The sequence below is a fragment of the Rhinatrema bivittatum genome, chromosome 4 (assembly GCF_901001135.1).
Source record: "Rhinatrema bivittatum chromosome 4, aRhiBiv1.1, whole genome shotgun sequence".
Taxonomy (NCBI): domain Eukaryota; kingdom Metazoa; phylum Chordata; class Amphibia; order Gymnophiona; family Rhinatrematidae; genus Rhinatrema; species Rhinatrema bivittatum.
In genome coordinates, this window is record NC_042618.1 from 468,976,890 (window position 1) to 468,992,194 (window position 15,305).

Sequence of the window (15,305 nt, forward strand, 5' to 3'; positions counted from 1 at the left end):
GTATTCTCATTTTACTGAATCCACAGTAAAGTTTATTCTCTCTCGGGCCGATGCAATAACGTGTGTTAGCAGCCTGTAAATTTCAGCACACAGTTTTAACGGAGAGGTTAACAGTTTTTTAAACTCCCAGTGCAGTAAGCTAATGCTATGCTACTGCATCGGAAGTTAAAATGTGCAACTAACGCAAGCTGAATGCACATTTTGACTGAAGAGGGGCGGGGCTGAACAGGAGAGAGCGTATAGGAGCCGATCTTTTCTTGTGCACCTAATTTAGAGGCATAGCTCTTGTTCTACACCTAACTTAGATGCATATCTTTTGTTGTGTTCCTAGCTGGCTATCTGGCCATGGTTACACTTCAAAAATAAACACTTTTGACCCTCTGCCACTTGTAGTCAAGGTCAGACAGGCTGGGATAAGGGATTACCCCAATTTATTTATTTATTTAAAAGTTTTTATATACTGCACTGCGGGGTAGAAGTCTATCCATCTAGGCAGGAGCAGGGCCAGACTCTGGGGGAAGGCTGGACTGGATCTGACTGTACCAACCACATCTGCTGCAGGTTGAGCCCTTGGATTCTGGTGGGAGGCAGAATTTAGCTGGAACTGGACAAGATGGGTCTAGAAGCAAGGCTGGAGCTGGTATAAGGCAAGGCCTGGACACGACAGGACATAAGAACATAAGAAATTGCCATGCTGGGTCAGACCAAGGGTCCATCAAGCCCAGCATCCTGTTTCCAATAGAGGCCAAACCAGGCCACAAGAATCTGGCAATTACCCAAACACTAAGAAGATCCCATGCTACTGATGCAATTAATAGCAGTGGCTATTCCTTAAGTAAAGTTGATTAATAGCAGTTATTGGACTTCTCCTCCAAGAACTTATCCAAACCTTTTTTGAACCCAGCTACACTAACTGCACCAACCACATCCTCTGGCAACAAATTCCAGAGCTTTATTGTGTGTTGAGTGAAAAAGAATTTTCTCTGATTAGTCTTAAATGTGCTACTTGCTAACTTCATGGAATGCCCCCTAGTCCTTCTATTATTTGAAAGTGTAAATAACCGATTCACATCTACTCCTTCAAGATCTCTCATGATCTTAAAGACCTCTATCATATCCCCCCTCAGCCGTCTCTTCTCCAAGCTGAACAGCCCTAACCTCTTCAGCCTTTCCTCATAGGAGAGCTGTTCCATCCCCTTTATCATTTTGGTTGCCCTTCTCTGTACCTTCTCCGTCGCAACTATATCTTTTTTGAGATGCGGTGACCAGAATTATACACAGTTTTCAAGGTGCAGTCTCAACATGGAGCGATACATTTTCCGTTTTATGAACCATTCCCTTCCTAATAATTCCTAACATTCTGTTTGCCTTTTTGACTGCTGCAGCACACTGAGCCAACGATTTTAAAGTATTATCCGCTATGATGCCTAGATCTTTTTCCTGGGTGGTACCTCCTAATATGGAACCTAACATCGTGTAACTACAGCAAGGGTTATTTTTCCCTATATGCAACACCTTGCATTTGTCCACATTAAATTTCATCTGCCATTTGGATGCCCAATCTTCCAAGGTCCTCATTTAATGTATCACCATCTGCTTGTGATTTAACTACTCTGAATAATTTTGTATCATCCGCAAATTTGATAACCTCACTCGTCGTATTCCTTTCCAGATCATTTATAAATATATTGAAAAGCACTGGTCCAAGTACAGATCCCTGAGGCACTCCACTGTCTACCCTTTTCCACTGAGAAATTTGACCATTTAATCCTACTCTCTGTTTCCTGGCTTATTAATCAGTTTGTAATCCACGAAAGGACATCGCCTCCTATCCCATTACTTTTTAGTTTTCTTAGAAGCCTCTCATGAGGGTCTTTGTCAAATGCCTTCTGAAAATCCAAATACATTACATCTACCAGTTCACCTTTATCCACATGTTTATTAACCCCTTCAAAAAAATGAAGATTTGTTAGGTAAGGCTTCCCTTGGGTAAATCCATGTTGACTGTGTTCCATTACATCATGTCTTTCCATATGCTTTATGATTTTGATCTTGAGAATAGTTTCCACTATTTTTCCCAGCACTGAAGTCAGGCTCACTGGTCTATAGTTACCTGAATCGCCTCTGGAGCCCTTTTTAAATATCGTGGACCACCCTGTCCCACTGAGCGCCCTACACAGCCCTTGCAGGCTGGTCACGGACTACGAGGAGAACGGGACAAGCGCAGGGAAAGTCCAGGCAAGGAGGAACTCCAATGACGAAGCCGGTGTCATCCGAAGCTTCCCCCAAGGCTGGCAGGAACGGAAGCTCAGGAGCACAGGGACACTTCCCATCTGCAAGCCACCCCATTCTCGGGCATACACCATCCGAGAGAATCCGCTCACAGGAACAGAAGGCTCAGGAGCACCAGACGAAGACACGGGGAAGAACATCCTGGAAGGCGGGCACATCAGGAGGTAGACGATCATGACAAGACATCAAACATGGACCGGGACCTCAGGCGGAACACCAAGACATGAAGACGTGGTAGAAGGCAGACGAGACGAGGAGCTCCACGAACAACAGAAGACCTTACAAGCTCTGGCAGGCAGGAGCCTCCAGAGGGAAGTCACGATGATGCAAGGCGAGGAACAGGCTGACGAAGCAGCCCTTTATAGGGCTAAACAGGAAGTCCCATTAAAGGTGGAGCCAGCACACTTCCTGTGCCTGGCCCTTTAAATTCGGTGGAGAGGCGCGGACGCACGCCTAGAGGAAGCAGGAGAGCTGTGCAGGCCCGCGGGCAGCGGCCTGCACCGACGTACAGCGTGCAGGAGAGGCAGGACTGGCCTGAGACGCAGGCCTGACGTAGGCAGCGGCTCCAGCCGCTGCGGGAGACCCCGGGGGCGGCTCCAGCCGCCACTCGAGCCCGGGGATGCGGCCTTAGCGCCGCAAAGATAGTGATAGTGTCAGGGGCGGGCCCAGCCCCGAAGGAAGGACATGGCTCCGACCGCGGAGCAGAAGAGGATCCAGAGCGACCTCCGGGCCGTGTGGCAGGACAGACCGCGGCTCCAGCCGCGCCGAAGGCCCGACGGTGGCGTCCTGCCGCGTCGGGTGAAGACAGCAGTGTGGGAAAGGTGAGTCTGCTCGCGGGGAAACCCGCGGGCAGCAGCGTTCATAACACTTAGCTGATGGGACCACAGCTTTCTTATATTCCTTTTTTTTTTTTTAGTTTTCAATCCCCGCTCAGCCAAAGATCTGGAATCAGTCACTTAACCGATGCCTTAGAAGTACACATCATTTGAGCAATCACAGTTGTATAATGTGGCCAAAAATACTTTTAAAAGAATTATCGGTGGGTGCTCACCCGTGTGGCTCTTCCCTGGCTCAGCACATAACCCGAGGTCCACTGTGGCATTCTTTAATCATCCTTACAGCTTATCCCCGGCTCCCAGGGACACCCCACCAGTTACCTCCCCTCCTCCTCTGGCTGCTCAGGAACCACTAGGCCTATGGTCCCTACTTGTTTGGGTGAATCATTCTTCTCCTTCTTCCGGGCTGGTTTTGCACTGGTCTGTGGTACCTTTACTGTGGCATTCTTTAATCATCCTGACACCTTATCCCCATTCCCCAAGGACACCCAAACAGTTACTTCCCCCTCTTCTTCTGGCCATTCAGGAACCCCTATTCTTATGGTCCTTATTTGTTTGGGTGCCTTGTTTTTTTTTCCTTTTCTATCTGGCCTGTTTTGCACTGGTCTTTGGTACCTTTACGGCTGTGCTCTTTTCTCCCTTGGAGTTCCTATCTTCATTTCCTTCTTTTTCAGTTTCACCCTTCAATTGTCTCAAGATGTCACTTAAGTATTTCTGTGTTATGAATCTCACCCAATAAAGATCTAAGATTTTTATCCATTGCCTTTTGTGACTCTACCTTTGATATAATAGCTCTTTCTTCCATTTTTTGGTGAGCTCTCTTCGTGTATCCCTTAGATGTAAAAAAATGGGGTTTCTTGCATAGGAATAGCAGTGCATTATCTCCTTTCTGTCTTCATTGGTAGTAGATAATCTGCTTATTTTTTTCATTGACATCCGTGGTTTATCAGCTGTTGCAGTGGGTCCATGAACAGCATCAACATGGCCTACAGCAACACCGCGGTTTTTATCTTCACCTTTAGATTCAGCACTATCACTACCGCCATCATGAGCCCTAGGGCTTGGACTAAGGGGGGGGTGATGTGCAGCTTAGTATGAATTTTTCTTTTTGCTTCTTGTCACACTTCAATAGTAGTAGTCACCTAGCTCAGACTGAGTTTAGGTATTTTGCAACAGGATCAACATGTGAAGGTACTCAGCAAGACTTGGTGAGAGATACTTACTCCATCTGATTCTCTTCAGTGAGAATCATTTAATACTTATTCAGATTTGAGTTCCCACTGAGGCATTTATTACATTCGATGCCTGTAAAAGCATTTCTCTCCTGTATGGATCCTTTCATGGCTTTTCAGATCCGATTTCCATCTAAAGCTTTTATCACACTCAGCGCATGTAAATGGTTTCTCTCCTGTTTGGATCCTTCCGTGGCTTTTCAGGCTTGATTTACAATTGAAGCTTTTATCACACCCCATGCATTTAAAGGGTTTCTCCCCTCTATGGATCCATTTGTGCCTTTTCAGTTCCAATTTCAAACAGAAACTTTGATCACAGTCAGTGCATTTAAATGGTCTCTCTCCTGTGTGGATTATTTCATGGTTTTTCAGATCTGATTTCCACCTGAAGTTTTTTATCACACTCAGTACATGCAAATGATTTCTCTCCTGTGTGGATCTGTTCATGCCTTTTCAATTGGGATTTCGAACAGAAGCTTTTAATACACCCAGTGCATGTAAATGGTTTCTTTCTGGTGTGGATCCTTTCATGCTTTTTCAATTGGGAATGTGAACTGAATCTTTTATCACACTCAGTGCATGCAAATGGTTTCTCTCATGTGTAAATGGTTTCTCTCCTGCGTGGATCCGTTCATGCCTTTTCAGTTCTGCTTTACAACTGAAGCTTTTATCACACTCAGTGTATGTAAATCGTTTCTCTCCTGTGTAATTCCTTTTATGCCTTTTCAATTGGTATTTCACACTAAAGCTTTTATCACACTGTGCATGTAAATGGTTTCTTTCCTGCGTGGATCCTTTCATGTTTTTTCAGTTCTGATTTACAACTAAAGCTTTTATCACATGCAATGCATGTAAATGATTTCTCTCCCATGTGGCTCCTTTCATGCCTTTTCAGGTCTGATTTATACCTGAACCTTCTAATACACTCTGTACACATAAATGGTTTCTCTCCTGTGTGGCTCATTTCATGCCTTCTCAGTTCAGGTTTCGAACTAAAGTTTTTATCACACTCAGTGCATGTAAATGGTTTCTCAAACATGTGGATCCTTTTGTGCTTTCTCAGGCCAGGTTTTGAACTAAAGCTCTTATCACATGAACTACATATAAATGGTTTCTCTCCTGTGTGAATCATTTTGTGCCATATCAGTCCATGCTTCAAACTAAAGCATTTATCGCATTCCGTGCATGTAAATTTTATTTTATTTTTATTTATTTATTTAAGGTTTTTATATACCGGCAATCATGAAAAACATATCTTGCTGGTTTACATAAAACGGGAGTGCAGTAGATACATCAAACTGGAACTGTGGTGACCGAAGGTGTAGTTACATTTAACAAGGGTAGCAGAACTGGGAGAAGGCGGAAAAGAGAGGATAGATTAGTAACAGTTAAACAATATACAAATTAAATACTATATACAAGACCAAAAAAAAAACATGGCTGAGGCTGGTAGCAAAGATTAACAGCTCACAAGGCACTATGGAGAGCACATCTGACGGCATTCGCAGATGTTTCTCTGATTTCTATGCGGCACTATATTCTCAAGACGCAGATATCTCAGTTTCTAGAATTAGTGCCTTCCTGGAATCAGTCACATTATCGGAACTTTCACCGGAACAAGTTATTTTTAGATTACTCCTGGGGGAATTCTGCGCAAAAAAACTGAAAATTCTGCAGACAAAAACTGAAAATTCTGCAAACTTTATATTGTTCAAAATAACACAATTTACATGACAGTCTAAGTAATTACATTTTAAATTATTACAGAAAAAAGTTGTTACTTAGAGATGCAGAATTTTAAATATTTTGAGCAGAATTTCCCTAGAAATTCACTGTAAGAGTGTCCCACTCGCTCTCCCTACTCCCCTGGCCACTTTGCCCACTCAGGCCCCAACTCCTCCACCTGCCAGTATCTCTCCCCTTCACTTCTAGCCTCAACCCCTTCCACTCTATTGCTAGTCCCAGAGTTTGACCCTGTTCTCAGTACTGCCCCTCACACAGGCTCCCTCTATCCCTCCCTCTCTCACACACATGCTCCCTCTCTCTAATACATATACACAATCTCTCACACACATACACACTCCTTCAAAATCTCCTCATATAGGCTCCCTCTCTCTGAAACCCACACTCAAGCATCCCCCCAGCCCCCCTCTTACCTCCCATGCTCTCTCTCACCCTCCTGCTCTCTGTCACCCTCCCCTCCCCTCCCCCACACCACTCCCCTCATATAGGCTCCCTCTCTGAAACCCACAAGCATCCCTTCACTCCCCTCTTACCAACCAGGCTGTCTCTCACCCTCCCCCACACCCCCCTCTCCTCTCTCACACACACATTCTCTCTCACTGGCATTTCCTTCCCCTCATATAGGCTCCCTCTCTCTGAATCCCACACTCAAGCATCCCCCCCCCACCCACCCTCTCTTACCTTCCATGCTCTCTCTCACACCTTCCTGCTCTCTGTCACCTTCCCCACCCCCCTCTTACCAACCATGCTCTCTGTCACCCTCCGCTCTCTCACACACACATTCTCTCTCACCGGTATGCCGCGGGACACGCTCCGTTCGCGGCGAAGATGAAGGCCTGGGCGCACCATTCACGGCACATAGGGGCCTTCCCTTTTTCACCGTGAATGCGCGCCGGGCCTTCATCTTTGCCACGAATGTTCGCGGCATGCCAGGGTCTCCTCTGCTATTTTCTGCCTGTCCCGCAATGGCCGCTGTCCTTCCGGTTTTGAATCCTCTTCCAGTGAGGGAGGAAATTGGCGAGGCGAGGGTGGAAATCTGCGGGAAGGGCGACGAGGGAGGAAATCTGCGTGAAGGGGGAGTTCTGCACAAATTCTGCATTCCGCAGTAGCGCAGAATTCTTCCAGGAGTATTAGTTGCACCAATCACAACAGCAGAAGTTCTTCTTGCTATAAAGGGTTTAAAACCGGGCAAGACTCCGGGTCTAGATGGCCTTACTGGAGAATACTACCAGAGATTTGCCACCACTATAGTGGAACCACTCACCGACATATTTAATTCACTGAGGGACAGTGGTACTATAGCCTCCGATACTAACACAGCAGGTATTTCAGTTATAGCGAAGCTGGGCAGAGATCCAATACAATGTGGTTCCTATAGACCAATATCTCTGATCAATTTGGACCTAAGAGATTTTGGCTCGAGTCCTAGCAGCAAGATTAAATGGAGTGCTACCTAAATTGGTTCATCCTGACCAAGTGGGTTTTGTACCGGGACGATTAGTCACGGACAGTGTACGAAGGATAGTTGGCATCATAGGATATGTACAGCACCATCAAATCCCCTCAGTCCTTCTTTATTTGGATGCTGAAAAGGCGTTTGATCTTGTCCATTGGCCCTTTTTGTTCCAGACTTCAGAACGTATGGGATCTGGATCATTTTTTTGTTACATGGATAAGGAAGCTCTACGACCATCCCTTGGCAAGAGTTAAAATAAATGTTTTGTTTTTTGTTTTGTTTTTAAACAATTTATTAATCGCTTAACACAATTGGTCTAAGCGATGTATATAATTACACACACAAAATTAAATCTAAAGGTTTCACAGAAACTAAACTCAACAATAAAATTTAAACTAACAAATATTATAAACAATAAAAATCATCAAAATAAGACTAACAAACAAACCATTGTCACATTTGTATATGAAGTCAGATGACATTAACTTCATTACATTACATCTCAAGTACACGGTTAAGAAGAAATTCTTAATCAGTTAGATGACATTCACTTCATTACATTACGTAAATGGCTATTATGGTGCAACATTTCCTATCCCTGAAGCGTACCTATTGGTCGTGGTACACTTCAGGGATGCCTATTATCACCCTTGTTATTCGTGATATTTCTTGAACCCTTCACATCGCGAATCCGAGCCGCTCCCTCTGTCATGGGCATATGTAGGGAACAACAGCATTTCAAAATGTCGTTATTTGCAGATGACATAATGCTTACCCTAACTGAGCTTCTCCTCTCGCTGCAGGAAGTCATGCAAGAACTTAACTGCTTTTAGCATTGTTTCAGGGCTAAAGGTTAATTTTGATAAATCCGAAATTTTAAATATTAATCTACCTCCGCAAGACATCGAGACTTTACAGCAATGTCTCCCCTTCAAATGGGCCAAAACAGCTGAAATATTTGGGAGTGCGCATTGGAGCACATCTGAATCAGTTATTCCCATTAAATTATGCTCCCCTCATCCAATCCATCGATGAAGACTTTAATAGGTGGTCAAGGGAAACTCATTCATGGCTAGGACGTATAGCTATTACTAAAATGAGTATTCTCCTGCGCTTTTTATAATACGTTTTTACAACCATCCCTATTTTAGTTTCCACCGCCTATAATGCGAAGATGGCAACAAAAGTCTTTTGGGTTCATATGGCGTAAAAGACCTCCACGGGTTTCTAGGTCCACATTGTATTTGCCTAAAGTTAGAGGTGGGCTGGGAGTACCTAACCTTATTGTGGTACTACTGTGCGGCTCAATTAATGAGCTCTTGTTGAGCTTCACTCCACACAAATGTCCCACAATGGGTGCTTTTAGAACAAACAATCATTGGGGACACATTGATTTCCGCCCTTCCATGGCAGCCGGTGAACACCTGGCCAGAAGTTACCTACATGCCTTTTGCTCTAGGTACTACTCTTAGACTATGGCAACAGTGGAAGTCAGTGTTGATTAGGAAAGAGCTTTACGCACTGCTAACACATCATTTTGAAAATGCCATCTTCCCCAAAGCATCGAGATCTAAGGCTTCCCAATTATGGGCAGGTGCTGGCATTACGAGAATTGCTCACCTGTATAAGCAAGGCTCATTAATGAAGATTGAGGAACTTGGCTCTTGTTACAACCTGGGGAAGGTGGACTTCTTATTATATGCCAAAATCTATAATTTCATAAAAACAGTCACTAGAAATGGTACACTACGCCTTACTGTTTCCTTTTTGAAAACTACTGTATGAATGTACATAAGCTGAGGGGGTCTTAGCTCAAAAATGTACCTACTACTACTTCTTGGGAGGGCTCCGGGACAGTTTAGACTGCTGACTTTGGATACACTTTAGAAGAGGGAGACTGGGATCAGATATTTACATCAGCCTATAAATGCTCAATCTCAGCGAACCTTCAAGAAAATTGTTACAAAATGTTGTATCGCTGGCATTATACACTCTCCCTAGTACACATATTTAAACCTGCTATCTCCGATGCTTGCTGGAGGCAGTGTGGGGGGATCTGTTCTTACTACCACATTTGGTGGCAATGTGCGCGGATAAGCAGTCTCTGGTCGGACATATTTAGGTGGCTTTCATCCACTTATACATATTCAATTGGTGGTGGAACCATGGAATGCATTATTAAACTTACCCAAAGCTTCTTTGAATAAAAGCACACAGCATTTCACAACAAAAGGTATTTATCGCAGTTAGGATTGAGATCGCATTACACTGGAAAAAAAAAAAGTTATGCACCCAGTATAGCCAAAGTTTTGCAGAGAATACATGGTTATTATCAATTGGAGCGACTCACTGCAGTCCACCACGATCGTAGGCAATCATTCCTTCTGATTTGGGGGTTCATACATCAAGTGGCTTGCGGACCAAGCCTAACGTGAACTCTTATATTCCAGTTTTAGTTCTGCACTGGGATGGTGATCAGAACAACTCATTCTACTGTTCCCGATATATTGTTAAGTAGCAGAAACACAGTACTCACATGTTGGTTTGTTTTTTAATGCTCAGATTTATGTAAAGCAACCGTAAGCAATCCCAATCGTTTATTGCTTATTCATGATTTGTTGCTAATGGGGGCGGGTGGAGGGAGGGATAGGAGACTTCCAATCTGCAAATAAAGTGATTGAAGTATGTATTCATCATTGTGTATGACATGTTGTTCAAGTTTCACTGGTTGCTTTATTTCACTTATAATGGCTGTACATGTCTATATTTTGTATTCACTTAATAAAAAATGTTTAAATACAAAAAAAATAAATATCTGGGGGTTCAGATTAGCTCCAATCTCTCTGAACTATTTCAGCTTAATTACATCCCACTATGGAAGACAATCGAGAAGGGTTTTAATAATTGGAGTAGGTAACACTTCTCCTGGGTGGGCCGTATAGCGGTTATAAAGATGAATCTTTTGCCCCGCTTACTGTATTTTTTTTCTCCACATTACCCCATTTGCATCTCCGCCGCCATGCTGAAGGCCTGGCAGAAAAAATGTTTTGATTACATTTGGAAAAAAAGGCCGCCCCGCATTGCTAGGGCGGTTTTGTATCTTATTTATTTATTTATTTATAATTTTTATATACCGACCTTCTTGCATAAAATGCAAATCGGGCCGGTTTACAGTGAAAGTTGAACAAGCAGGAAATAAAATTCCTTAGTCTTCCCAGAAAAAATGGGGGAGGGGGGGGTGTCCCTAACCTGCTGTGGTGTCTTGGAGCAGCGCAGCTTCGGGCCGTTGTGGATGCTGATCACCAGACGGATATTAAACAATGGGTCCGTCTGGAACAAGCAATGATTGGTGTGATGCCGTTGCAGGCACTCCTGAGGCAGCCCAAACAGTCATGAAGACCAGTGAATTATTTGGCCGCCGGCTTTAGGAACTGCGCTCAAAGTTTGGAAGCAATGGAAGGCAAAATCGGTGGGCCCTTTTAAATACTTCTAGCTCTGCTACCTATTTCATAATATTTGTTTCCCGGCGGGCATGGAAGAATCACAAGCTTTCTCCACATGGGCTGGCCAGGGTATTGCCTGTATCGGACACCTTTGGGAGGAGGGTGCACTGATGACTTTAGCTGAATTTCAGGGAAAATATAAAGAACTGGTGAGCAGCATTTCTAAGCTTTGTCCAGGATCGCCCATTTCTTAAAAGCAATGCAGGAGAACCAGACTTTATGTGTATCTAAGTCGTTGTTTGAAACATATTGTGAACATGCCGGCAAAATGAAAGGGGCGATATCCAAGATATACACCATTCTCAATGTGCACTCTCCCTATACTTTTTCACACATGGCATCATGGTCTAAGGATTTAGGAGACACTCTCAGTGAGGATGAATGGGATGTAGTGCTTTTTTAGGGTAGCAAAAATCTCTATCTCTGCAGCGATACAGGAGCATTGCTTTAAACTGCTTTATCACTGGCATTTGACCCCAGTTAAATTGCATGCCATGTTTCCTCATACAACGGATAAATGTTGGCGGAACTGCGGTCAGGTAGGCTCTTATGCTCATATTTGGTGGAATTGCCCAAAGGTGGTACCACTATGGGACCAGATCCTTGGGTGGTTGGCTACTCTAGTGGGGGGCGGAGTGATATTGGATCCCTAACATGCAGTGTTAAACTTACCAATAGAGGGAGTTGACAAGTCAACCCAAACGTTTTGCACACAAGTATGTATATAGCTGCTAGATGCGAACTGACAAGAGCTTGGAAGCTACCTAACCCTCCCTCGTTATCAGCGTTGATCAATAGGCTACATTCCCATTATCAAATGGCCCATCTTACTGCATTGCGACAGGATAGGCTATGTGCCTTTAATGCAGTATGGGAACCCTTGAGCAGATGGATACAAAAGCAGAGTTCATCGGATTGAGTAGAGTATCCCCTTACATCTATTTGAAAATAGACACCAGGCTATAGAATTGTGTAGTACTTGATTTTCTTTATTTATCATGTACAGAAATATTAGCTGGAGAGAGGGGGCGGGTGGGTGGGGAGGGTTACAAGTTGTTGTTAATTGAACATGGCAATTATATCATTACAAAATCTCTTGACCATTGTTGACGTTGTGCATTCTGAGACAATATGTGATATGTTTATATGGTCAATAAAAGTTTATATTAAAAAAAAAATACAATTACAGCAAATGCGAGTGGAACTAATGCGGGATATAGGTCAACTGGAGCAGAAGCATAAAATGTATGGGGGGGGGGGGGGCGCAAAACCCTTCGTGAGTTGGATAAAAAAAGGCAACAGCTCCAAGCTCCCCTTTCTGGAGATATTCAATATCAGTTAGACAAAACGAAACAGCTTTAGTTTGTGGAAGGGAACAAGCCAGGTAAAGTGCTGGCTCACCAACTGAAGTGTCAGATTTCGCAGAGCCTTGATCTAAAGATTAAAGACGCGAAAGGGACGTACGTACGTAATGGATAATGCTAGTATAAGGGACAGATTTGTACAGTTTTATAAGGAGTTGTACTCTAATGATCACCCCCATCTTAGATACTGGTATTGATAGGTATTTGATGGGGATTTCGCTGCCGGATTTATCAGAAGAGCAGTCGCTATCATTAGATGGTTTGGTGTCCCAAGGGGAGATATTTAATGCCATATCTTCTCTTAAACCTAACAAAGCCCCAGGGTTGGATGGATTCTCTGGATTTTTTAAATAAGAAGTACAGTGATTTACTCATACCTTACCTGCAAAGAGTATATAATGATTTGTTAATCAATCCTGCTCTACCACCTTCAATGGATTTGGCAGGAATCACTGTGCTGTCGAAGCCTGGCAAGGATAAATCTCTCTGTGGCTCTTACAGACCTACATCATTATTGAACCTTGACCTAAAAATATTACCAAAATTTTGGCTAGTAGATTGAATAAAGTACTGCCATCACTGGTCCATAAAGATCAATCTGGATTCGTTCCCAGTAGACAGGCGGGTGATAACATTCTCAAAATAGTGAATTTAATGTGGATTGCCCATAAGAGTAAGACGCATAGACGAGTAAACAGCTTTTGATCGGGTCCACTGGGGGTTTTTGTTTAAAGTTTTACAAAAAGCAGGCTCGGGGGAGAATTTCCGAACTTGGCCAAGAGCTGTGTATGCTTTCCCTAAGGCCTGTATCAAAGTCAATGGCTCGTATTCTAGTATTCTTCAGCTGGGTAGGGGCACACGATAGGGATGCCCACCCTCACCTCTACTTTTTGCTCTGTTTATGGAGCCCCTGGCATGCATGATACGAACTAACGAGGACATTAAGGACCAGATTTTATAACATGCGCACGCATGTGCGTAGATTTGTTCGCGCATGTTATAAAATCCAGGGTAGGCGCGCGCAGGGGGTGCACAATTGTGCAACCTGCGCGCGCCAAGCCGATCAGCCTGCCTCCGTTCCCTCCAAGGCCGCTCCGATTTCGGAGCGGCCTTGGAGGGAACTTTTTTTTTGTCCCCCCCACCTTTCCCTCCCTTCCCCTATCTAACCCATCCCCCAGCCCTAACTAAATCCCCCTCCCCTACCTTATTTTGTTGAGTAACACCTGCCTTTGGCAGGCGTGACGTGCGCGCGTCACCGGCACAGACCGCTGTGCCGGAGCACTCGGCCACGCCCCAGACCGCCACGCCCGGCCCGCCCCCGAGCCACCAGGCCCCCAGACACACCCCAGAACGCCCCCGAACGCCACGCTGCCCCCAATACGCCCCCCGTCACGCCCCCCCAAGCAAAGCCCCGGGACTTATGCGCATCCCGGGGCTTTGCGCGTGCTGGCGGCCTATGCAAAATAGGCGCGCCGGCGCAGGGCTTTTAAAATCTACCCCTAAGTCTATTTGTGTGGGCGACTCCCAATTTGAAATGTCTTTATTTGCGGATGACATCCGGTTTTCTGTGGCCCATCCGCAGTTGTCATCACCCATATTAGTGCAGGAGTTTGAGAGATTTAGTGCCATTTTGGGCTTCAGAGTAAGTATGTCCAGATCAGAGATGCTAAATGTTTCTCTATCTGAAGAACAGGCGCTCAGATTACAGGCAATTTTTCCCTTTAAATGGACGTCCCACAGTATTCGTTATTTGGGAATTCAGCTGGGACCTGTCTGGTCACAGCTATTTAGATTAAATTATGTCCCGGACTTCTAAAGTCCTGGATATTTGGACCTCATATTCCATGTCCTGGCTAGGACGAGTGGCAGTCATTAAGATGAAAGTGCTCCCCAGGTGGCTCTTACCTTTTTCAAACTCTCCCGATAGATTTTTGAGATCGCTACACACATAAGTTTTCATTATATCTGGCGGAGACGCCCCCCTAGGATGGCTGGAAGGGTGTTATTTCGGCCTAAGCATTTGGGGGGTCTGGCAGTCCCCAATTTTTCGCAATATTATATTGCAGCCCAAAAGAGAGCTGTCTATGACTGGACGCCCCGAGTTTATAAGAAACAATGGATAAGCATCGAGCAAGCAGAAATCAAGGATGAGTCCCTTTATGTTAGACTATGGGGTCTACCTCCGCAAGGAGGCTCTAATCAGGTTCTAAATCCCTTTACTGGTTTAACGTTACAATTATGGAAAAGATGGAGAACTGCACCGGGGCATGAATCTTTGTCCCCGCTGTTATTGCTGGGCTTATATAAAGGGGGGCACACGATGACCAAATTGGGAAATATATTTAGCAGATGGTCCCAAAGAGGTATCTGGTGTTGCGGGCAGCTAATTGATAATTTCAAGATACTTGCTTTCTCCGATGTACAATTACAATACAACCTACCTCATTCTGAATATTTTCATTATATTCAATTGCAACACTGCCTTATCGATGGGTCTTTACGTCATCAGGTGACTAGAGAGCTGACTGAATTTGAAGAGATGTATCTTACGCACACTGTGACTAAAGGTCTTATCTCTAAGGTCTATGGCTGGTTGGGGATCGGCCAGAGAGCCTCCTGCCCCACATCAGAGGAAGTGGAAGCTGAACTGGGGACGTATTCGGACCGAGCATCAATGGATCCATTGTTATATGAATATTGCCAAAAGTTCTATTTCAGCTAACATTATTGAAACCAATTATAAGCTTGTATATAGATGGCGTCTATCACCAGCTAAACTAGGTAAGATTTATTCAACTCGAGATAATAACTGTTGGAAACAATGTCATATGGAATGTATGGTGGTCATGCCCCAAGATTGTTCCTTTTTGGAGGTGGAT

General features: G+C 44.3%; 1 protein-coding gene across 1 annotated transcript; it reads right to left on the reverse strand.

Annotated features, from left to right (window-relative positions):
• Positions 1 to 5,114: 5,114 nt before the first annotated feature.
• Positions 5,115 to 5,492, reverse strand: LOC115089444 (gastrula zinc finger protein xLCGF3.1-like). The gene has a single exon (XM_029597534.1). The coding sequence runs from the start codon at positions 5,490 to 5,492 to the stop codon at positions 5,115 to 5,117; it is 378 nt and encodes a 125-aa protein (XP_029453394.1).
• Between the last annotated feature and the right edge of the window lie 9,813 nt (positions 5,493 to 15,305).

Bases quoted from the DNA above. Each gene is read 5' to 3' on its own strand.
- LOC115089444 (XM_029597534.1), bottom strand. From the start codon at position 5,492: ATGATTCACACAGGAGAGAAACCATTTATATGTAGTTCATGTGATAAG.